Source organism: Schistocerca americana, chromosome X (genome assembly GCF_021461395.2).
Source record: "Schistocerca americana isolate TAMUIC-IGC-003095 chromosome X, iqSchAmer2.1, whole genome shotgun sequence".
NCBI lineage: Eukaryota > Metazoa > Arthropoda > Insecta > Orthoptera > Acrididae > Schistocerca > Schistocerca americana.
Window position 1 is genome coordinate 561,352,087 of NC_060130.1, and position 24,497 is coordinate 561,376,583.

Genomic DNA, 24,497 nt, shown 5'->3' on the forward strand with positions numbered 1-24,497 from the left:
AGTTGGCCCAATTGAAGGAAGGTAATGTTGACTTCGGTGCTTGTGTTGACATGCGACTCATTGCTCTACAGTACTAGCATCAAGCACATCAGTACGTAACATCAACAGGTTAGTGTTCATCACGAACATGGTTTTGCAGTCAGTTCAATGTTTACAAATGCGGAGTTGGCAGATGCCCATTTGATGTATGGATTAGCACGGGGCAATAGCCGTGGCGCGGTACGTTTGTATCGAGACAGATTTCCAGAACGAAGGTGTCCCGACAGGAAGACGTTCGAAGCAATTGATCGGCGTCTTAGGGAGCACGGAACATTCCAGCCTATGACTCGCGACTGGGAAAGACCTAGAATGACGAGGACATCTGCAAAGGTCGACGCAATTCTTCGTGCAGTTGACGATAACCCTAATGTCAGCGTCAGAGAAGTTGCTGCTGTATAAGGTAACGTTGACCACGTCATTGTGTGGAGAGTGCTACGGGAGACCCAGTTGTTTCCGTAACATGTACAGCTTGTGCAGGCACTATCAGCAGCTGATTGGCCTCCACGGGTACACTTCTGCGAATGGTTCATCCAACAATGTGTCAATCCTCATTTCAGTGCAAATGTTCTATTTACGGATGAGGCTTCATTCCAACGTGATCAAATTGTAAATTTTCACAATCAACATGTGTGGGCTGACGAGAATCCGCACGCAATTGTGCAATCACGTCATCAACACAGATTTTCTGTGAACGTTTGGGCAGGCATTTTTGGTGATGTCTTGATTGGGCCCCATGTTCTTCCACCTACGCTCAATGGAGCACGTTATCATGATTTCATACGGGATACTCTACCTGTGCTGCTAGAACATGTGCCTTTACAAGTACGAGAGAACATGTGGTTCATGCACGATGGAGCTCCTGCACATTTCAGTCGAAGTGTTCGTACGCTTCTCAACAACAGATTCGGTGACCGATGGATTGGTAGAGGCGGACCAATTCCATGGCTTCCACGCTCTCCTGACCTCAACCCTCTTGACTTTCATTTATGGGGGCATTTGAAAGCTCTTGTCTACGCAACCCCGGTACCAAATGTAGAGACTCTTTGTGCTCGTATTGTGGACGACTGTGATACAATACGCCATTCTCCAGGGCTGCATCAGCGCATCAGGGATTCCATGAGACGGAGGGTGGATGCATGTATCCTCGCTAACGGAGGACATTTTGAACATTTCCTGTAACAAAGTGTTCGAAGTCACGCTGGTACGTTCTGTTGCTGTGTGCTTCCATTCCATGATTAATGTGATTTGAAGAGGAGAAGTTCAAATGGCTCTGAGCACTATGGGACTCAACTGCTGAGGTCATTAGTCCCCTAGAACTTAGAACTAGTTAAACCTAACTAACCTAAGGACATCACAAACATCCATGCCCGAGGCAGGATTCGAACCTGCGACCGTAGCGGTCTTGCGGTTCCAGACTTCAGCGCCTTTAACCGCACGGCCACTTCGGCCGGCGAAGAGGAGAAGTAATAAAATTAGCTCTAACATGGGAAGTAATCGTTTCCGGACACATGTCCACATAACACATTTTCTTTCTTTGTGTGTGAGGAATGTTTCCTGAAAGTTTGGCCGTACCTTTATGTAACACCCTGTACATGACCAATGGAGGGAACATGTGGGAACGGCAGAACAATAAAGTGCGCACTTATTACAATGCGTCACTACCAATACACAATGAATTTCAGATTAACTGAATATGAGAGTGTTACTTACCATCAACCTCCATATTAAGAGAATAATTGCTCCGATCTGGAAAAAAAAACAAGAAGATATATTTGATACTAATAAACAATCACATTACTAACTGACAATGCGTTAATGGCATTAATCTGGAATTAACAGGAAGTAATATTTTTCATGTCTGTGCTGTAAGAACGAGATAAATCATACTGACGAATAATAGTTAAAACATTACCTCTGTAGCAGTTGCTGAAAATCTCGCCAAACTTTTTTGGTGTATCGTAAGTTGTTTAAGGAAATTGAAGTAAAATAACTCATTTTATTAACTCACCTATGGCCAAGACATGACGATTAGAGAAATGACTACAGACTTGCCCGCGAAAGGCAAAGGTCCCGAGTTCGAGTCTCGGTCGGGCACACAGTTTTAATCTGCCAAGAAGTTTCATATCAGCGCACAATCCGCTGCAGAGTGAAAATCTCATTCTGGAAACATCCCCCAGGCTGTGGCTAAGCCATGTCTCCGCAATATCCTTTCATTCAGGAGTGCTAGTTCTGCAAGGTTCGCAGGAGAGCTTCCGTAAAGTTTGGAAGGTAGGAGACGAGGTACTGGCAGAAGTAAAGCTGTGAGTACCGGGCGTGAGTCGTGCTTCGGTAGCTCAGTTGGTAGAGCACTTGCCCGCGAAAGGCGAAGGTCCCGAATTCGAGTCTCGGTCGAAAAAAAAAAATGGTTCAAATGGCTCTGAGCACTATGGGACTCAACTGCTGTGGTCATCAGTCCCCTAGAACTTAGAACTATTTAAACCTAACTAACCTAAGGACATCACACACACACCCATGCCCGAGGCAGGATTCGAACCTGCGACCGTAGCAGCAGCGCGGCTCCGGACTGGAGCGCCTAGGACCGCACGGCCACCGCGGCCGGCGAGTCTCGGTCGGGCACACAGTTTTAATCTGCCACGAAGTTTCAATCCCACTTTCCTTTGGATGTGTTCATCAATTAGCAAAATTGGCGCACTGAAAATCCGCATTTCGCAATCGAGAAGTCTCTTCACCCTCAACGGGTGAGTGTGCGGTGTTCGGCGTCCAGTCTTGGAATAATCGGTGCGATATTCCTTGATGGCACGGTGACTACCCAACGGTCAGTGAAGCTTTTGGAAGATGATTTTATCCCCGTAATCCAGAGTGACCCTGAGTTCGACAAGATGTTGTTCATGCAAGACGGAGGTCGACCCCATCGAAACAGGAGAATTTTTGGTGTTCTAGAGAAGCAGTTTGAGGACCGCATTCTGGCTCTGGTGTGCCCAGAGGCCACTGGCATGGTCCTCGATTGGCCGCCATATTCTCCGGATCTGAACACATGTAACTCCTTGTTGTGAGGCTATACTAAAGTCAAGGTGTACGGCAATAATCCCAAAACCATTGCTGAGCTGGAAACAGCCGTTTAGGAGGTCATCGACAGCATCGATGTTCTGGCACTTCAGCGGGTCGTGTAGAATTTCGCTATTCGTCTGCGCCACATGATCGCAAATGATGGCAGGCATATCGATCATGTCATAATCTAAATCCGAATGTCTGCAGTGACGTTTACATGTTGAATAAAGTGAGTGCAAGCCGTAGTTTGTAACTAATTTACGATTTTTTCATATAGTTCAACAATTATCACACTGTGTGTTTACTTTCGTCCCACAAGAGAACATCACCACTTGCTGAATTGTGCAGTGATGGAAAGATAGACGCGGTTTTGAACTTCCCGGGCCTTGCCGTCGATGATAAGGATGACAGGGTTGTATGAGTGCACGACGTCAAGAACTTTAGCGCCCGTACTAAACTATGAGACGAGTATGATTAAAATGGGTGAAAGATAAAAAATTATAGTGAAATAAAAGTAAAATGGCTTCTGAAAAATCATGTTATATACACACATACACATATCCTAAAATATTTGTTGAAAACAGAAACAGATACAATAAAAAAGTGATTAAAATATCATCGCAGATATATGTACTGGCTGATCATCAGACAAAATAGGATGAGCCAGATACTCCACATGAGACTGAAACATCCCCACACTACGACTTTAGGTTGAAGTTCGGACAACGAAAATAATTCTAAAAGCTTTGTAACAGACGTCTCCTCATTAGCTAAAACAAAGTTTACGTCTCACCTGACATTAGCCTATCCTATTCGGAAACGAGTTAGGGCGACTTGGTTCCGTTGGAGTGACCTGTATGAGATGCGCCACAGCCGGGTAGTTGGCATCACTGACAGCAGCTTAGTGTCCCAGATGCTTTGCTACTCTTTTTCCCACAGTTACATGGCATTTTTACTCAGCAGTGAGTTGGAAACTTGATGGGGTAAGGTACGTAGTCACAATGGGTTCTCCGTAGGCCTTATTGTCTGCTATATCAGCTAGTTCGCTTCCCCCTCCCCCCTTTTTTTTTAATACCAGATGCCCTCGTATCCAGTAGAACGATACCTACTTCCCCTGACGATGGAGAAGCAGCAGTTTATCCTGCATTAATTGGATAATCATCTCTGCTGGGTACAGTTGATGGAGAATTTGTAGGTCACTAAGGGAACCTGAGATGATGAGAAACTGTATGCTTCGATGACTGATCCAGTGCCTTCTAGTTAGCGTACACGGTGGGTGGAAAAAAATATGGAAATAGCAAAAACACAACACTTCACCATGCTGATTACTGTTTAGGACAGGGGTCTCCAAACTTTTTAGTCCGCGGGCCACATTGACTACTCCTGACTCCTCCACGAAGTCATAAGGGCCAAGATCTACCTAGTGGGATTAAAGCACCCTAGCACTCCATGATCACCGTAATGTGAGGCTAAAGAAAAGATGAAATCCAAAAATCTAAGGTGGTGGGAATAGCTAGCACTGAAACGAACTACGATTTTTATTTGATTAAATAATTTTGATTGGTGGACGTACCTGACCGAAATTCTGGCGTATTTTATTCTGGCGAATTTCACCGACAAAAAAAGTATATCACTGCACATTCTTCACGAAAACGTCCTGCAAAGTTAACGAAATCTCAAAATCATTGTTAGCAACATTATTACTGCAAGACGTAACAGAGGTGGAGTATTTCAACGCATTGTTATTTCAAGGGCGCAACAATAAGTTTAGTTATGTAGTCTTGTAGCGAGTAGCAGAGCCAATGTCGCCGTGTATTGGTCGCCATAGGCCTCGAAACTCAATTATTGGCAGTACTGGTACCACCTCAAATATTTGGCGGACCGGATACCGGGGATGTCCGGCCAGCTAACGCGGGCCGGTTTGTCGGCTCTCGCGGGCCGGTTTCGGCCCGCGGGCCGTAGTTTGGAGACCCCTGGTTTAGGAAAACCGTTGGAATTCAAAACAACTTCCAGTCGTGTCCGAATGGAAAAATACAGTTCCTGTGTGGTTTTCAAGGGAATCTTATACGATTCTTCCTGCAAAAGAGTTACAAGCTCAGGTAACGATGATGGAGGTGGATAGCGATCACGCACCTTTCTCTCCAAAGCAGACCAAAAAGGCTTAATAATATTGAGATCTGATGACTGCAGTGGCCAGGGAAAATGAGACAAGTCGTCCTCTTGCTCATAAAATCAATCCTGAACGATGCGACTGTGTGAATAGAGCATCTGTCATCTTGCGACACTGTAGCACCGTTTGGGAACAAACATTGTACCATTAGAAGGGCCAAACAGCAAAAACGCTCACATAATCCGTGGCAGTAACGCTGCCTTGCAGAGCACCAATGCAGCTCATGGAATACCACAACATGTTTGCCCAAATCAACACCGAATCCCCGCCATGTTTCGCTCTTGGGACGTAAACGCAGCTAGAAGTTGTAAACAGTGTGAAACACGGTTCATATGACCAAATGACTTTCTTCCACTGCTCCACAGTCCAGATTTTATGGCTTTTGTTTCACGTTTTCTTGTTAAGCGCATTTGAATCACTGATAAATAATTTTGGAATTCCAGCTCGCCCTGCAATTCTCTGCTTCTGAAGCGCCTTCGTGTTGTTTAGGTACTGACAGGGCTCGCAAGTGCGACATTCAATGCTACAGTGATTTTTCCAGCTGTCGCCCCCTTATTTTTGTTATAATCCTCTTCAATGTCCGTCCGTCACGATAACTCAACACACACCTGCACCCGTGTTGTGATTCAGCAGATGTTATTCCGCATCCGCTGTATGAGGTATAAATCTTCGAGACGGTGCCTCGTGAAACACCAAACACTTCGGCTACCGTGGTTAGGAAGAACCCACCATACGAACAACAATTTGCCCACATTTGAAGTCACTTAGCTCCGACATAATGCTCTCACAATAACACAGAACACTGTTCTGACCATGACTGACATTCGCAACGTATTGAGGACATTGCACAGGTGTCGTTCGCGGTCAAATTCAACAGCGTTATATGCAGGCTTGCTTCTCATCTGCACTTATGCTCAAACGTGCATTTGTCGCAGTGTTTCCATATTATTGTCCGACCCCTGTAGTTCAGCACTAAAAACTGTGAACTGGTCAGAGTGTCGATAAAGACGGCCGGTGTTGCCGAGCGGTTCTAGGCGCTACAGTCTGGAACCGCGCGACCGCCACGGTCGCAGGTTCGAATCCTGCCTCGGGCATGGATGTGTGTGATGTCCTTAGGTTAATTAGGTTTAAGTAGTTCTAAGTTCTAGGGGACTGATGACCTCAGAAGTTAAGTCACATAGTGCTCAGAGCCATTTGAACCATTTGAAGAGTGTCGATAAGTAAGGGGACACGACTAGGGTAGACTACTGAGATATCCTCTTGTTTCTATCCGCCTGTATGTATTTTATTAAAATTGCAGTGCTCATATGAAATGGTATAGAAACTCTTAAGTTACACTTAAAGTGCTTTCTTTGTCTAATACATTCAATTCTAAAATAATTATTGGCCTCTCAAGAGGTCAAAGCGGGTTTTCACTCCAAACTTGGCGTAAAACATCAATATCTGCCGCACCCATTTGTAAAATGAAACCCTCGCAGGTATCAAAATAAGCCTCGTTCCTCGCCATCGGATGTTAAAGAGTCGTTCGAAATGTGGCTGAACAATGGAGTGGTATGCAGGTGAGAAGGAAGGGGAATAAATTCTGTACGTCTGTCACGCCATGAGGAATTGTCACCTGATGTGAAGTGGTGGCCCTCTTGCACAGAAGCTGAGTATCGGGCTGGTCCTAAATGCCTCAAGACTGGTCTAATTTCCTTGTGGTGGATGAATCACTCTTTTACGGCATACATCCACAGTATAGCCGCGATCGTACAAAGGATCGATAAAACAGGGACAGTCAGGTTCTGTCTGGCCCCTAAGCTCTGTCACTAAACACTAAGTGCTCTGAGACAACTTGCCTTCAAATCTTTCAGATGTGGCAGAAAAGGCAGTTTTTCGTCAGAGGTGAGGCCCAGGAACCCCAGGATTCTTAAAATTTTAAGTCGAGCCTTCCATTCTCAATTCAGGGAAAGTAAAAATGGAGTGCAAACGGTTAAAAAGAACATACATAGATTTCTCAGTCGGAAATCCAAGCTGATTTTAGTTGCCTACTCCTCCAGTCTCCTGACCGTCAACTGAAGCTGGCATGTGCTACTTGTAGTGCTGGAAAACAAGCTCAAGATGGAGAAGTCGTTCACAAATAGTAAACACGGGGCAGGGTCTCTCCCACGTTCGTAATGCTGTTAATAGCGGTTACAAGCATTGTCCTTCTCAGAAATACCACCTGATGGACACTGCTCTCTTCTTCAAAAAGACTGATAAAGTACTGCAAACTCCATACTTAAAATAACGTGGGGACAGAAAGGAACGTAAGAAAACTGATAAACGTCCCCGTATACCACATTCATTGAGCTGTCCTTGGATAATATGCCTCCACTTTCAGTTGGAACAGTTTTCCATGCAACCGAACTAAGAGTATACAGAATTTATATATTACTGCAAAGTACGTTAAAGTCAAGGGGCATGCCTGGAACGATTTTTCCACTTAAAACTCGTTATCGTTGGATCCATGAAGAAACAAGGAGTACAAGAAGGAAAATTAGAACTTCCAGAATTCATTGCAGACTTAGCAATTTAAGGGAACTTTGTTTCTCATTGCCCGCGATTGGACATTACAAGGTGAGAAAGAAGCTCTTTCTGATTTGATGGGGTAGCATTAAAAAGAACGCCGCATAACAAAAGTGACACATATATACATTACTCTTCTAGGCAGGTGCGCTACCCCTGCGCCATCCCCACGCACAGCTCACCACAATCTCACGAACAACCCTAACACGCCTCATGTGAGGCCCAAATTCGCAAGTTACACCAAATACTACTGATGTAGTATACCCGCTTATTATACAACCAGAAGTCAGCTTAAATCAACGAGTACCTTTCATTTATGATATCCCTGCCTTAAGGCCTTCTTTAGATTTTCGCAGCCAGAACAAGAAAAGTAGGCTAACTTAGCTTTAAATTTACTCTTGTAATTGATGGTTCTCTTTTCAACAGGCATCAGACAATTCTGTTCTGCCTCGTCTGAGTTGTTCAGCATCGTAAGACACCTTTGATGATTATGCAGCGTTGTTTATGACGGTTTCTGCTTTTTCTGTCTACCATTTCATTGGGTTTAAGTAAATTCATGGTTGATCTGGGTACTCAGAACAGTTATAGGTTTATATTCACTGCAGTCTCAAGTTAGGGAGTTAAATTACTTATGGTGTTAAACAGAACGGGTTAGTCAAGAGCGTTACAATACGATCGCGACCTAAAGGCTCGGCTTGTTGAGTGCCAGGGGAGACAGAGCTCTCTCTTGAAACGAAGCTAACTCAGAGTCCTCAGAACGCGGAGGCGGCGGAAGCCAGATTAACAGGTAGCTATGGAGATGAAGCACAAAAGCTAAAGGCAATAGGCCAGAGTCCGGAGAGTTGTTTATCACCCGGAGCCCCGAGACAGGATACGACTGAGTTCTTACAAACACCAGCGGAAAAGGTAACGTCAGATGCAGCAAGAATTCCAGTGCCTGTCTTTTATCTCAATAGCTTGCAAGCCTTACCGAGGGATTTAAAACTGCAAAATTAAAAAAAAACAGAAATTACTTAAAATAGAAGACACTTCCAAAAAATTAAAGATACTTCCAACAAATGAAATATAGTTCCAAACAAAAAGACAACAATAAAAAAGACGAAAATTCGAAGAGAGTACAGGAAAAAAGAAGTAGTGCTAATCAAAGGATAGATTTCATTCATAGCTGATAGCAAACGCATAATTTTAAGCCTTCATCAGGAGTTGAAAAGCGTGGAATCTGAGTTACGGGCGATAAATCAGTGGCAAGACGAAATGACGAAAGACAGTGCGATGGTAGCTGAAAATCTAGAAAACGGAATTTCAGCTAAACCGGCCGTTGTACAGTAAGTATTGGAAGAAGTCAACAAGGAACAAAATAACATGTTACGGGATGTCTCTCAGAAAGTATCGGGATGCAAGCAGGTCTTGAGCCAACGTGATGGTGAAATATACAAGACAAACAGACAAATTGAAGTTTTTACGGTGGCAGTTGAACAGTAATCTGATCTTGAGGAGAATAATTCTAACAGGACTTGTCTAGTAGATGTGGTAGAAACGGAAAAGGTACAGATTCTGCTTCGTTTTAAGGAGATTCAGGCGGCAATTTATAGGCGACACCATGAAGCTCCAGATGAACTGCATAAATTAGCCGTACACGGTGAGGACCTGTAGGAATCGAGGGAGCAGTGTGTTCGGATAACAGTGATACGAAGAAGAGAAGACGCTTTCCTGACGAGCTCAGAGAGTTTCAGGATAGACTGTCAAGGATTCGGAGTTCGACAATGTATTACATGGGCGCTATGAACAGATCAATTAATGACTTTGAAGATGAAGAAAGCAGGAGATGCTGCAATCCATCATGAAAAATGAACTTCCTGTGTGCACCAGAGAAGTGAAGTAACGATGCGGATGCGTATAGGCATGCAAGACCGTAAATCATACACGGAGTTCCGAACAGGTTTCTTCGCCAAATATTGATCGAAAAGTACGCTGGATCGAGTAAGACTTAGCATCCTGATACTGCCGCATATCACGATGCGATACACCAGAATCCGATGCCATATTAAAGGATCTCGATTCGTCGTACAACCCCCCCGAATTTATCAGAATTTGTTCGACCAAGCTGCCCCGCAGAATGCAAAGAGAAATCATGATTGATGGCAGGAATATAAGCAATATTCCAGGTTTTCAATCTCTACTGAAGAAGTCTGGCTACGATCGAGACGCAGTACCATGCTCCCCATTACCAACAGAGCTAAATCAGTTTCGCATTTCTCGTAAAGTCCATGAGACACGAAGGAGTCATCAGCCATATTATTCCAGACGTAAAAGTGGGCGAAGAAGACGAAATGCATGGTTACACTGAGGACTGTCTCGGAGTAGGTGGAATGAGTAAAGAAACGTGGACCGATCTGGTCTAGAAATATTAGGAGAGGGAGTTCGTATTTCTGAGGAGACACAAATATTTGTTTTGTACACAGACATCGAAGACATAAGTTGAGTTACTGACAGTGAGCTGTCCGATGGTGTGTGTACAAATAGAAAAAAAAAAAAAAACTTTTCAGGGGACTACAGACACTGCCTCTCATACTTCTGTAATGACTAAGAAGCTGTTTGAAGGTTGTGGAAGGAATAGTCCATGGCCCGTGTTGCCTTTGTGGAACACGAGAGTAAGAGTAGCGATGCGTTTTAGGCCTCAGTGTAACTAATATCTTCCTCTGTAAATCAACTTTGCTTTCTGGGAGATCACGCAAATAGATTTAGAATTTAGAATTTTTTTTATTTATTTATTTAGCTATTTTTTTTAGAATTTAGAAATTAGAATAGAAATTTAGAATTTAGAATTTAGAATAGAATAGAAAAATAACATAAATTTAGAATCACTCTTTCCTCTCGCATAAGAATCCGATTTCCTCTTCCAGAAAAGAGAGGTCCTGGAGTGGTCCACCCCGCTATTATCTACTAAAGCATTAATTAGCTGTGCTCTAACTAGCCTTTCCATGGTTTTATCTTACATGCAATGCAGTATCTACTGCTAAAGTGTCAGTGCTCTCTGTCGGTTTCATAATTCATTTAACTGAGCTTGCCTTGTGCTTCCACGGCTAAGATTCCACTCAAATGTAGTGACTATTTCCTTTCGCTCCACTATACGCTGATCTGTCTTCTCATGAGCTTTCACTCCAACACGAATTCTTACGGGCCAGTAATATGTAGTGATTTTCCGTAATTCTGTAGTCCAATCCTTTGTCAATCGTTCTAGGAAATGTCAATAAACGTCATGGTCAGTAATGCATTTTTTTTAGTTACCCGTCTCCCAGTCCCATCATCACTGCAGTAGAAATCAGAACAGTACACATCGCATTCAGTGATCAAGTAGTCATCTGCACAAGGCTGTACCGAGTCATGGTCAGTAATGCATTTTTTTTAGTTACCCGTCTCCCAGTCCCATCATCACTGCAGTAGAAATCAGAACAGTACACATCGCATTCAGTGATCAAGTAGTCATCTGCACAAGGCTGTACCGAGTTATTGTTAGCGTGCGCAGGGTTCGAATGCAAATTTTCTCTCTCAAATTCAGGTCTTAGATGATTCGTTTTGGACAGAACCCTGTATGGCAACTGCATTTATGGTTGAAGACAAATGAACACTGAAAAAGGTGGGATACCTGGTGGGAAACGTTACTAATGTGGTCTTGTAGAATAGGAATACTCAGCTGTTACTAAGTAGCAAGTCTTTATCAACGAAAAGGTCCAGATACTGCCAAAGATTTATACTACCAGTAGTCAGATTAAATCAACGAGTACGTTTTAAGAGCGATACGTAATGCAGCAGACACTCAACTGAAGGCACGGTCAGGGCGTGGATAGCTTCATAGTTTGGCAGCAAACAGTAATTCGCCGGCAAGGTGGACGTACTCACGCGGCTTTATGCCTTCTGGCCGTCACCATCAAGTTCCATGTGCGCTGGCGAATTTTCGATATTACTGAGATGTAACTTAAAACCACCAAAAAATCATATGAAGGAAGGGTCACTTAACATCCCCCATCGTTAATCTGTGAGACGGATACTGTCTGGGTCAGGCTCACCTCCCCAAATCCCAGAACTGGCGCGTTGTTGTGCTAGGCTGTCTTCTTGATGGTTCATAATGAAATGTACTAATACGACTAAGGTAAAGCGAGCCGATGTATTTTGTCTCAAAGTAATAACCAACATCCAGATATATAATGGTTTTCCTTTTAATCTTAGTTTGTGATGGAAAGAGATTCACTGTATTGTTTCAAACGCTACAGAGAAACTAAGTAACTCTGACAAGAGTAATTATCAAGGCCATTACCAAATGGGGCTTTGCATGAAAAAGAGTAAGGAAAGTCTTAGGACACAATGTAGTGTAAATTCAAATTAAAAGACAACCGAAACAACTAACAAATGTCTTCAGAGATGTGCAATTTAGAGTGGGTTATATAAATTAAATTGGCAAATGATCCATAGTAACTCGTCATTACGTTACTAAACACTAACGTGTGTAACGCATTAACTTCAACCTCACACGTCGTCCATAAAACTGATTTAAAAAATGGTTCAAATGGCTCTGAGCACTCTAGGACTCAACTTCTGAGGTCATTAGTCCCCTAGAACTTAGAACTACTTAAACCTAACTAACCTAAGGACATCACATACATCCATGCCCAAGGCAGGATTCGAACCTGCGACCGTAGCGGTCTCGCGGTTCCAGACTGCAGCGCCTAGACCCGCACGAAAACTGATTTAAAATAAGTTACAAATGTCGTACATTAGGGAACAAAGTAAACTAAACTACGAATAACAAACTGTTAAATGTTGCATAGCAACTTAATATTGCATTAAGAGAGACAAGAAATAAAGACTGCTAGGACTTCCATCACAAGTGACGTGAAACATGTCGTGAAATAATTACGACGCAAAACGAAGTGTTGTGATATGTGGAGAGTCCGCGGTTAAATAACGGATGATAAGTACCATATAAGTTACAAACAAATGAAACCAAGACACATGGGGAAAGTAACAATGTGTTTATTATTTCATAATTGATCTCCAAGGTGCATGTTCGGTCACATGCTTCTGTCAATGAAAAGTACCTAATATACTGAATTATTCCTTACATTTAGAAGGATATCAGTATCTGTCCTCAATCTCGAGAAAATTGGTCGTTTGTAAAGCGCTTCGTCCAGAATTCGAGCGCCAGCGAAAACGTCAGAATGAGATATTTGTAACATTACTCAAAACTCATACACGTTTTGAGATATCGAAACAAGAGTTTTGCAAATGACAGTACGCGAAGATAAAAATATTTTGCCATATGATTAATAGTCGACACTTCCATATCTAACCGATATTCAAGCTACTACAGACTTTTCCATTGAAATAGCGCCATTTTTAAGGGCCATCGATAGCTGATAAAACGAGAATTTTTACGGGTTCCTAGAAAACGGAAGAAATTTTCGAAACATGGCTCTGACATTAACAGTAAGATTCACAACCGTTGCAAGTATTGTGGGGTCAACTGCCAAAATATTGGTGGATTGCTTCCAGCCACTCCACATGTGAGTGTCTTTTTCTAAATACTATGAATCATTTATGTAACATACGGACCTTCCTAACTGTAGTAAGTGATGCTGACCGAAAACACATTCGTCTGAAGTGCCCAGAAAATTCTGGTACAATGTTTTTTACTTATAAAGATTTTCATTCAATCTTACAACAAGCAGTTGCAGATCCTCAGGGGAAATTCATTGCAATCGATGTTGGGGAATTTGGAAAGGAAAGGGAAGGTGCTAGATTTTATTCTTCTTGATGCAAGAATACATCGTCACACTCTCCACTACCAAATTCATTTGCTGGATTGCCTTTTGTATTCATTGGACATTAGGAGTACTTATCGTTTCAACAAACGCTTTTCCAGACCATGACAATTAACAGAATGCGATTTTGCAATAATTACGGGTAAGTGGAGCATATTTTCGAAGCCAAGAGAAATTGTGCATGAATTTGCTGATGATATAGTGAAATGTACATTAACTTCACAACGCCGTCATCGACCTACAAGGATCCCAGAGTGTCGATGAGCAACATTCAATAGATATCGAGCGTTCTAGGCGAGGCATTTATCATACAGGACGAAATTTTAACAGATCTTAAAATGAAGCCGTCTAAATGATAGTTTTGAACTCTTTTTCTCCCATAAGAAAATACGATTTACATGTGTTTTTCAGCTATGCTACTTCGACAGCATTATCGCCTCTCATTTTAAGTCAATGAAATAAATAAGAAATTAATGAAATGCATTTTGTTCTTATAGTCTGTAATTCTGCTGCCACCTCATCACATAACTTGTTCAAAATAAATTTGTTGTGATGATAGTGCTTCGATGGTCCCATAAAGTATGCCACATAAAAAAACAAGCTGCTATCAAAGCCTCCGCTGATGCCATTTTCTCAACAGTACAACTAAAGAAACTCAAGCGCCATTAACAGTACTGACGCCGCTACCCACAGTGACAGCCGAATACTGCCGGCATTGCGCGGCCGCAGCCTGAGTCACTCTATAGCTCTGGTCGCCGCTCTCGCAAGGGAAACTTCCTATCGCACTTCCCTCAGATTTAGTGATAAAATGGCCCAGTGTACAGCCCATCAAAAACTGAACACAGATCAAGCGTGAAAACAGCAAGGTATATTGAACTGTGAAAAAAGAAGCAAAGTAGAAACAATGAATGGTCCAAGCTGAAGATGTGCAACATCGAGCGAACTGTGAGAACCACGGCGTCATGGTTGTGTGGTTAGGGTGTTGGACTATAAAGGGTGATATCCGTGTTCAAACCTTCCACGTGCCTATTTTTTTTCCACAAAATTGTGAACTCTTCGTGCGATCACTGACGTGTCTGCTCTTCTGTAATCTTGGTAATTGTCATACTATACATTGGCTGTAGATTATGAGTCATGTAGTAAGAATAAATTATCGTCGTAAGTAAATGTGACGAATAGATGAACAGTAAGAGCAGGCGAGATGCTGCGTAGACCTCTCACAGAACTGAAAACAAAAAATAAACGGGTGTGAATTATGTTACAACAAAGGAACTCAAGGGTCTGTACTTCCAAAACGGAACACAAGAGTCATTACGTGTGGTAATTGTGTAGAACAAATTGGAAGTATGTACGTCTGGACGTCCCTTCCCTACACCTCGCTTTTGCAAACGGACGTTACACCGCGACACAACAAAACTTAGAGTACAGCGATAGATACATCAGTGATTGGACGGCAAGTTCATAATTGTGTGAAAAAAATATGGAACACGAGGCAGATTTGAATATGGATCTCCCCATTCTCACTCCAGCACCGTGCCCACAGAACCACCATGCCGAGGCTATTCAAATCCGCTCCATGTCGTACATCTTAAGCTTGGACAATTCACTGTTTCTATTTTGCTCCTTCCTGTTTCCATGCTCGATCCGTGTTCAGTTTTTGATGGGCTATCCAATGGGCCACGTTACTACTACATCTGAAGAGGCTGTGATGGGGAGTTACCCTAGCCAGAAGCAAATATGTTTAGTTCGCTCAGCGCCGCTCTATGCCGCGAAGCTTCGCGCCCATCTCCTTGCAGGGTCACTATAATCACCCTCACTGAGCAGCACTGTTTTGTTTCACCATCGCTATTACGTTGGAGTTTTCGGATACCTTTAATAAGATAGTGGGCATACTCAGAACTGAACGTTACCGAAGATGACCAACGGGTTTACTTCCCGAAACTCGACCTGCAGATCACGAAAATTCGATGAAACAATGACAACTGAAGTTAACATATTGGGTAGAAACTATCCTGTTTCTATCACCAACTTCAGCTGCATCCAGCTAACGTATCGCGACGAAACTGTTTTTCTTTGAAGTGATTGTCAATTTTATTGCGCCTCTGAAACATTTATTTATTCTTAACCTACTGCGTAAATCCCGAAGAGAAAGGTTTCCTCATCCACATATAGGAATCGTTATATGTTTTTACGCTTAAGAAGACGCAGTATGGTTTTTCACATTTTTGGCATTATGATATTTTCCACAACAGCCTGCAAGACGCTTCGTTTCATCATAGAGAGTCTATAATGCTGTAACCTAACCAGTTGGGAGATGTGCTGAAACTCCAACATTCTAACTGAAACAGCTGTATAGTTTTATTTCAAGAAATACAGCAAACATGCACTTATTCTGTATTTCTATTTATGCCAAAACGGGTTTCAGGCTTTCAACTATTTTCAAATGGCGTAACACGTATTTGAATCTTCAGTAAGTACATCATTAAAACATAGACAGTAAACTGGATGTAGCTGGTGCCTTGTACAAAATAACAACTGCGTTTAGCTACTCCTCTTCGCGAATTGTATATTTACGATATATTGCTCTTTAGTTGTACCTACTACTCTGCTTGTTGTTACCCCTATTTTCGCTTTCATAGACGTGGCAGAAACACTTTTCCACTTGTACCTCACCCAAAAAATCAGCGCAGTATTTTTATGCAAGAAACAAGTGGTAAAGTGTGTGTGTCACATCTATGAACGAGAAAATCAGAATAACATCAAACAGAGTAGGAAGTAATATATTTTGGACAGGGGAACTGCAGAATCCTATTTCCTGTTGATGTTTTAGCAACGTGCTTACTGAAGATCAAATATATATTACGTCGACTGAAGAGGGGTGAAAGTCCTGCGCATTGGCATAAATGAGAGTACATAACAAATGGCTGGTTGCTGTATTTGTTAAATTAATACTATCCACAGCCACAAGGCTCAACAACCAGTACAATGAATAAATTATAACCGCTCGAGTGAAACCTAGTAATATTTAGGCCTGACTATTACTAAATGAATTTAACATTAAATGCGCTAAATAAACCGAAACTAGCCTGTGACTAACTTTCGGAATAATATGTACAGTCTCTCTCACGCATCTTATGTGAGTAAGAAGTAGATGTCGTCGTACTGTTCACACTGCAAAAGTCATCACAATTATATATAGGGATCATGGGCATTACACGAAGAACGAACTGAGTTATTTATTGTAGAATCTTCATTCATCAACAAGGTAAATCAAAAGACCAGAACTGTTAAGAACCAAACGTCACGAAGTGCATGCACACCACATGCACATAACAAAAAATAAAAGGTGAATCACGTTTACTTACCACTCACTGGACTTCGCATGCGAAATTGTCCACGACCTGAAATTGAAGGGAAATTATTATTAAAAAGGTGTCAATGTGTCCATAATACACTGAGATATAAGCTCTAAATGGCTCTGAGCACTATGGGACTTAACTTCTAAGGTCATCAGTCCCTTAGAACTTAGAACTACTTAAACATAGTGAACCTAAGGACATCACACACATCCATGCCCGAGGCAGGATTCGAACCTGCGACCGTAGCGGTCGCGCGGTTCCAGACTGTAGCGCCTAGAACCGCTCGGCCACCCCGGCCGGCGAGATATAAGCAGACTGGATAAAAGTTATATATCCATCTTGTGCGAAACTAATTTTAAATTGAGGAAATATATATTATTACTATGAGCACATTAGTACAGTTAAGTGAATGCGAAAAACTAGCAGACAGACACTCATGCAGGCAAAAGTAGTACTAATCCTGAGGCATAATCACACTATTCAGTCTCCTACATCAGCATCCCCCTTCATGAACCCCTTTTCTTAACACAAACGCAAAAAAAGACATTTACTCATTGCGAAAGAAGTTTCGGGTGAAGAGAAGGATAAAGGTAAATCAAATCTTATGACGAGTTCTAACAGAGTGGGTAGGGACATACTGTGCTTGGTCCACCGAACGGGTAACTTCATGGGACCTGAGGGACATTGTCTCGTCCCTTAACAGTAACCACTAGAGCCCTGCAGCAGCGTGGTGTGCGATTGGGAGCGTTAATACGCTTCGCGAAAGTTGGCTAAAGTTGCCGAAGATTACCGATGCAAATGACCGCACTCACTTCCACACAGGCTGCGAAATCACAGTGCGCGCATGCGCGATGTGCTTCATTTAACACAAGACTTGGGCGATATTTATGTGAATGGCGAATAACGAATACACATATAAATTAATATTCCTTATTCATGAATACCAAATATTATTTGAAAGATTTATCACCTACATGAACAAAAACACTTATTCGTCATCTGTGAATAAAAAGTATTAAGGATCACGGATAAATCTGAAATCCAATTGCCTTTGTAGCTCCCATTTTTGCCCTACATTAAACGAATGTACTTTTCGTTTCTTTTAAACTAGTTTTCACCACAACTATTCTTTGAAACGTCTCATTAGAAACTTTATTTGATTTACAGAAATTTACAGTTGTGACACTAAGTACAATACGTCAACACATGCGATGCAGTCTTGAATTCGTCTTTAATCATGACTTCGATGTATGATTTTCAGCGACAAATATCGCCATCACCAGCAGATTCTTTAAATCTAAAAGATGCAGAAACTAGCATCGTTAGCCGGCCGTGGTGGCCGAGCGGTTCTAGGTGCTTCAGTCCGGAACTGCGTGACCGCTACGGTCGCAGGTTCGAATCCTGCCTCGGGCATGGATGTGTGTGATGTCCTTAGGTTAGTTAGGTTTAAGTAGTCTAGGTTCTAGGGGACTGATGACCTCAGCAGTCAAGTCCCATAGTACTCAGAGCCATTTGAACCATTTGAACTAGCATAGTTATACAAACACAGTAACACATAATTACATTTTTACTATTCGTTTTTTGAAATATAGTTTTCTGTGGATACTTTCATTCTACCTTATTTATTGTATGTTATGGCATTTTTTAAGAATCGTTGTCACTGTTTGCGGCATATTTTCTGTGCTTTTTCTGATGCAGTTTTTTCTTAGCGTACATCATGTCGCTTGCAGCTGTGTGAGCGGCTATTAGTAAGAAAATACTGAAAGGTGAATTTACCTATTTCAGCGTTATGCAATTGGGGTTGCGGTAGTGTTGTGGAATACAGTTGTGGCGTGTACTGAGCTGTTACTTAGTTATTCGTGTGCTAACGTTCGTTCGACGGCATGTAGCCGATTCTATATACAGAAAAACAAAACTTTCCACTTTGTTTATGACCCACAAGATTACGCCATCTTGCTGTTCACGTGTGTCGCGAGAGATGTATTGCATGTTACGAAAAGGCAATGAAAACTGTAGCGGGAGTTACGACGACTTCTGTTCCTTTTTTATATCTCTGTGTGTGATGGGGAAGTGGTTCTTTTGCGTGTGTGTGCTTTCTGTTCTGCGTCCTTGGTCAGTTCTCTCAGAGTGTTGAAGTGTGTGTCGTTGCAGGGTGTTGTGATTTCATTTATTAAACTTTTTCCCTTCCACTATAGCCTTTTGTATGTAATAATTTTCTTCTATTGTCAGTATAGACTGTTGCTGTGTTTCAGAATTTGTAGATCATTTTCGGTATTAATGGGGTTATGGCGTTTGTTCATTGGGTGTTTTGCGAAAGTTGAATGTGTGCTGTCACTCTTTAGAGATCTCATGTGCTCTGTGTACAGCACAGGTTGGCTGACAAACTGAGAGAGTATTAAGAAAGCGATTACTTGCGTTTGTGCTTTACTTTAATATTGATTAATTTCTGACCAATTTTGCTGCCCTCTTCATGCTAGTTAACTTTGTAGAGTTGCTGTTTAAATGAACATGATACTACTGGAAACACATGGGTGTTGGCCAGACCCTATACCCTTCTCTTCTTCATTTTGCTCGTGATAAATCTACTCAAAACCTTTAATTAACATTTTATATAAGAACGAAGTCGAATACGCCTTGGTACCAACGGAACAGTTTTTTCCCTTTTTTGATACTCCTGTAAGTCAAGGAGAACCAATGACGCTATACGACAGGTCTGTCAACAACCATATGGTAGAATACGCTTTTCTCATATTATACAAGATTTTTTCAGTCAAGTAAAATACATAGGAAATTTTCAGGCTTACCTTCTTATGAAAGGAATCCGTCACTTAGAAAAATTTATTTATGTGCCTTTAATCCTGCTAATAAGCCTATGTGAGTGCTAGGTGGCTTATGCTGTTCACCAAATACGATATGTACACATACAGATATTCACTCATTCATTGGCCATCCTCAGCTTCAAATAGCTCTAAGCACTATGGGACTTAACATCTGAGGTCATCTGTCCCATAGACTTAGAATTACGTAAACCTAACTAACCTAAGACATCACACACATCCATGCCCGAGGCAGGATTCGAGCCTGCGATCATAGCAGCCGCGTGGTTCCGGACTGAAGCCCTAGAACCGCTCGGTCACAACGACCGTCTTCTCAACTTCATATCCATCCATCATTGTATCTCACAACACATTTCAATGCAGAAGTTGTTGGGCAGTGGCAGTTTCATTTTCCTTGTCTAAAAATACTGTAGTGAATGTGGCTGAGGTGCACAAGCGTTACGTACAAAGAGGAGGGCTTAATGTATTGTGGGTGTTGTTGAGAAACCTACCTTGAAAGATAAGTTGATGCATTCGGTGGATGTGCCAGCAGCATACTGCTTCCCACTGAAGAGGCTTTTCAGGGAAAGGATGGTGACTGACAGCTTAGTATGGCTCAAGGAAGTGGCTAAGGTGTACAAGTTCGTGACAACTGAACCTCTGGACAGCTAAAGGCTTTCTGTGCTTAAAAAAAAAACACTTTCATAAATCTAACGCCTCGTTGAGAAACTAAACGGGCGTGCTACTCTCCTGCAGGTGTACGAGCGAGCATCCGTACCTACTTAAGGCCACGCAAGTGTGTGAGTTTATTGGGGAGACACGCTGCGAGTTGTCACCCTGTCGCCAAAGGGGAACCCTTCAGGGAATTCAAGACCGTGAGTACGTTTGCAAAACATATGCCAGAAACATATGCCAGGTAGAGTCCACAACAACTGGCCACAAGTACCTGATTTGCAAGAATATTTCAGATAGTCCAGCAAAGATTTGGCTTCCACAGACAGGTAAAGAAGACGGGAACAATCGCCCAGTAGGACTCACCTACTGGCAGGCACCGATACGTCGCCAGCCAATAATAAGATGAGATGACAAAAGTTCGGTGCTGTGGAAGTATAAGAAGTGTCGATGAGGATCAAGCCTGGCGAGCAATGAAATGGAAGAGGACTTCGTGTCGAAACTATCTCAGAAAATGTCAGTCAGGACCTGTCTCCGTATTACACCACAGCAAGTAACCTACACTCAGTAAGGCCACAGTCCGTAACCCACAAGCAAGACTTCGTGTTCCCTTTCACTTCATGTTGATCAGATCCAATCAGTTTTCACGAGCATTTCACTTTGTTTCCACGTCTAATGCCAGTCATCAGACTCTGACCCTCATGGTCGCCACTGCAAACATACTGCAATGGCAATCGAGTCCTGACTCCGCTGCCAACGAGTCATTCTTATGACCAACCTCATTCTATTCAGTTCAGATTCCTCTGGTGATGATTCTGAAAATCTGCTCCATGCATAACTACTACATTCCACCACATGCTGATTCCAGTTTCTTTATTTCCGTCCTGCACCTGATTCACAGACGACATTTCGACCCTCAGCTCAAGTTCCATCTTGATGTCAGAGTAAGAGTTAATAATAACTGCCTCAATGAATGGGACGCGTGACGGCCGACTATCTGAACGCAAGAAATCCTGGCCAAGTATCATGAGCCGCAGTTAACGGTCTTCATCTACTTGATTTGTTCAGGAGGACGAAAGCGTTAAACTGCCGACAACTGTCGGCCATTCACCAAGTACCGATCGCTCGCCCAGATAGAATTGAGACAGCAGTCAATCACGCCGCCGCCCGTCACCGCCCGCTGCTCGGAAATTAACCACTGTTGGCAACCGGTTCGAGAGTTGGGTCGGGTTAAACTACCAAGCTGGTTCGCCAGAGAACCCATAGCGTCCTACAAACGCCGTCATTCCGCTGTGTCAGCGATGTCTAAGAACCCTGATATCCAACACCTTTAATGTATTTTATAATACTCCTTGCTTTAATATTATTATCCCTCTTCACCTGGTTAGATTAATGACGATCAAGCATGGCGTCCTTATTAAAAAAGTGGTTCTCTACTTTCTGCGCAATTTCAATTTATCACAATACAGTTCACGGTACGGCCGTAGCATCATCATCACACTAGAAGGTGGTGGTGGTGGTGGTGGTTAGTGTTTAACGTCCCGTCGACAACGAGGTCATTAGAGACGGAGCGCAAGCTCGGGTTAGGGAAGGATTGGGAAGGAAATCGGCCGTGCCCTTTCAAAGGAACCATCCCGGCATTTGCCTGAAACGATTTAGGGAAATCACGGAAAACCTAAATCAGGATGGCCGGAGACGGGATTGAACCGTCGTCCTCCCGAATGCGAGTCCAGTGTGCTAACCACTGCGCCACCTCGCTCGGTCACACTAGAACACTACAGACATATGCAACCTGTAGAGACCCTTGAATTAGAACCGGTACGTATGCGAGTCAAAATATCGATGATAAGAAGCTGATATCCGACATTCCTCACATGCTACCGAAAGTCTATAAGACTACCCACGTTTCATATCACTGAACAGAAACTTCAAACTAAGCGCAGAACATACACTACTTGTAGGAGCTGGACAAAAATATGGACACACCAAACATTTCATATGGAAACAAACACTGAATCATGGGATGTACCTGATCAGCCAATGTTGTCAAATAATCCTTGACAATAATGCGATCTTGCAGAGCATCCATGCTGCCAATGGAATACCACAACATGGCTGCAAAAATCATCACCGACCGCTCGCCATGTTTCGCTCTTGGAACGTGAATCCATATAAGTTGGAAACAGCGTGAAACAAGGCTCATCCGACCAAACCACTTTATTCCGCTGCTCCATAGGCCAGGTTTTATGGTTGCGGCACCACGTTTTCTTGTTAAGCACATTTGCGTCACTGACGAATGCTTTTGGAAATCTTGCCCGCCCTGCAATTCGTTGCTTATGGAACTCCCTTCTTATTGTTTCGGTGCTGACAGGGATCCCGAGTGCGATATTCAGTTTTGCAGTAACTTTTGTAGCTACTGTCACCGCATTTTTCTTCATAATCCTCTTCAGTGCCCGTCTGTCACTATCACTCAACACTCAGTTTCGTCTGCGCCAAGACTTTGCGGATTGTGTTCTTCAATTTATAACATCAAAACTCTGTTGATGATCACAAATTTTCTACGTGTTTTACGAAGTCTGTTTTATTAACTGTGCTGAATATTATTCTTGTAAATATGTTGTCAATTATTTGTTATTTAACAAAGAGAATACGCATGGAATGTTAACATTTTGTAAGTAGACACGCTGCCCTAGTCAGGGAAAAGCTGTTGTCAAAAAGTGTAATAAATTGTAAATATATTATCGCTGGGCGTGCGAGCGCGTCCAGAAAGTAGCAGTTAGGAGTCTCGAGGAGGCGGTTGTTGTCGTTGGTTGTGAATATTCGTCGGTGTGGCTATGCAAAAGTGTGGAGATAATGTGTCTTTTTCTGAAATGCGGAGAGGTGAAAACTAAAATGATTGTTTTGCAGGATGTTTAATATAGGCAAGTTATGTATATGACATTTATTGGGCACAGTACAAATGCTGCAAGAGTAATTCACATAACATCAAGAGTACTGTGGGTCCTTGTTATTGGCTATGGTATAGCAAGAAGATCAGCCTGTGCCCTATTTTCCCGCGAAATGATGCCGCTCGACAAACCAACGGCATCATGAAGTAAAGTAAGATCTAGCCTTTTTATAACTAGAAGTCTAATAGGCTGACCAGTGTAGTTGAATATTTTTTGTGTAAGTAACATTTTTTTCGTGCATATTGTCACGTAAATAATTTTCCTAAGTTATTATCCAAGTAGTATCCATCCTATCACTTTTCACGAACCGAGACGATCAGAAAATGAACTGAAAGTGAAGTGAAAGTGAAGTGAACATTAATTTATTAGATTATCAAAACAATTTTCCAACTTTTGGACAATTACGTAAAAATGCAACCCTTGGCTGTAGTATGAATGAAGTCAGAAATAGAATGATACAAAAGCCAGTATTAATTCATTTGCTAAAAATAGAGTATCTTTCATAATAAAAAAAAATTGGTAGTAAAACCTTACGCAACTTTGACACTGAATTCCACGGTCAAAGCACAGGTTCCAGTTTATAGCTTGTGGCATAATTTATAACTTTTATTGCGAAGAAATATCAGAGTAACTGTTAGGTGAATGACAGTCCTTACCAATGAGTAAATTCAAACAATCTTTCTGCTTGCTACAATTGCGACAGTCAGTATTACGGTGAGTAACGTAACAAAAAGTTTCTGCCCATAGTCAGTAGCCACGAGGGATTAGCCGAGCGGTCTAAGGCGCTGCAGTCATGGACTGTGAGGCTGGTCCCGGCGGAGGTTCGAGTCCTCCCTCGGGCATGACTGTGTGTGTTTGTCCTTAGGATAATTTATGTTAATTAGTGTGTAAGCTTAGGGACTGATGACCTTAGCAGTTAAAAATGGTTCAAATGGCTCTGAGCACTATGGGACTCAACTGCTGAGGTCATTAGTCCCCTAGAACTTAGAACTAGTTAAACCTAACTAACCTAAGGACATCACACACATCCATGCCCGAGGCAGGATTCGAACCTGCGGCCGTAGCGGTCGTTCGGTTCC

General features: G+C 42.4%; 1 protein-coding gene across 1 annotated transcript in view; it reads right to left on the bottom strand.

Annotated features, from left to right (window-relative positions):
- Window positions 1-24,497, bottom strand: part of LOC124556155 — a 232,562-nt gene that overhangs the window by 32,922 nt on the left and 175,143 nt on the right. Inside the window, exons 7-8 of the mRNA XM_047130166.1 lie at window positions 16,989-17,024; window positions 1,750-1,785 (exon numbers count right to left, since the gene is read on the bottom strand). Of these exons, the coding sequence (XP_046986122.1) occupies window positions 1,750-1,785; window positions 16,989-17,024 (72 nt within the window). The remainder of the gene's footprint in view (window positions 1-1,749; window positions 1,786-16,988; window positions 17,025-24,497) is intronic.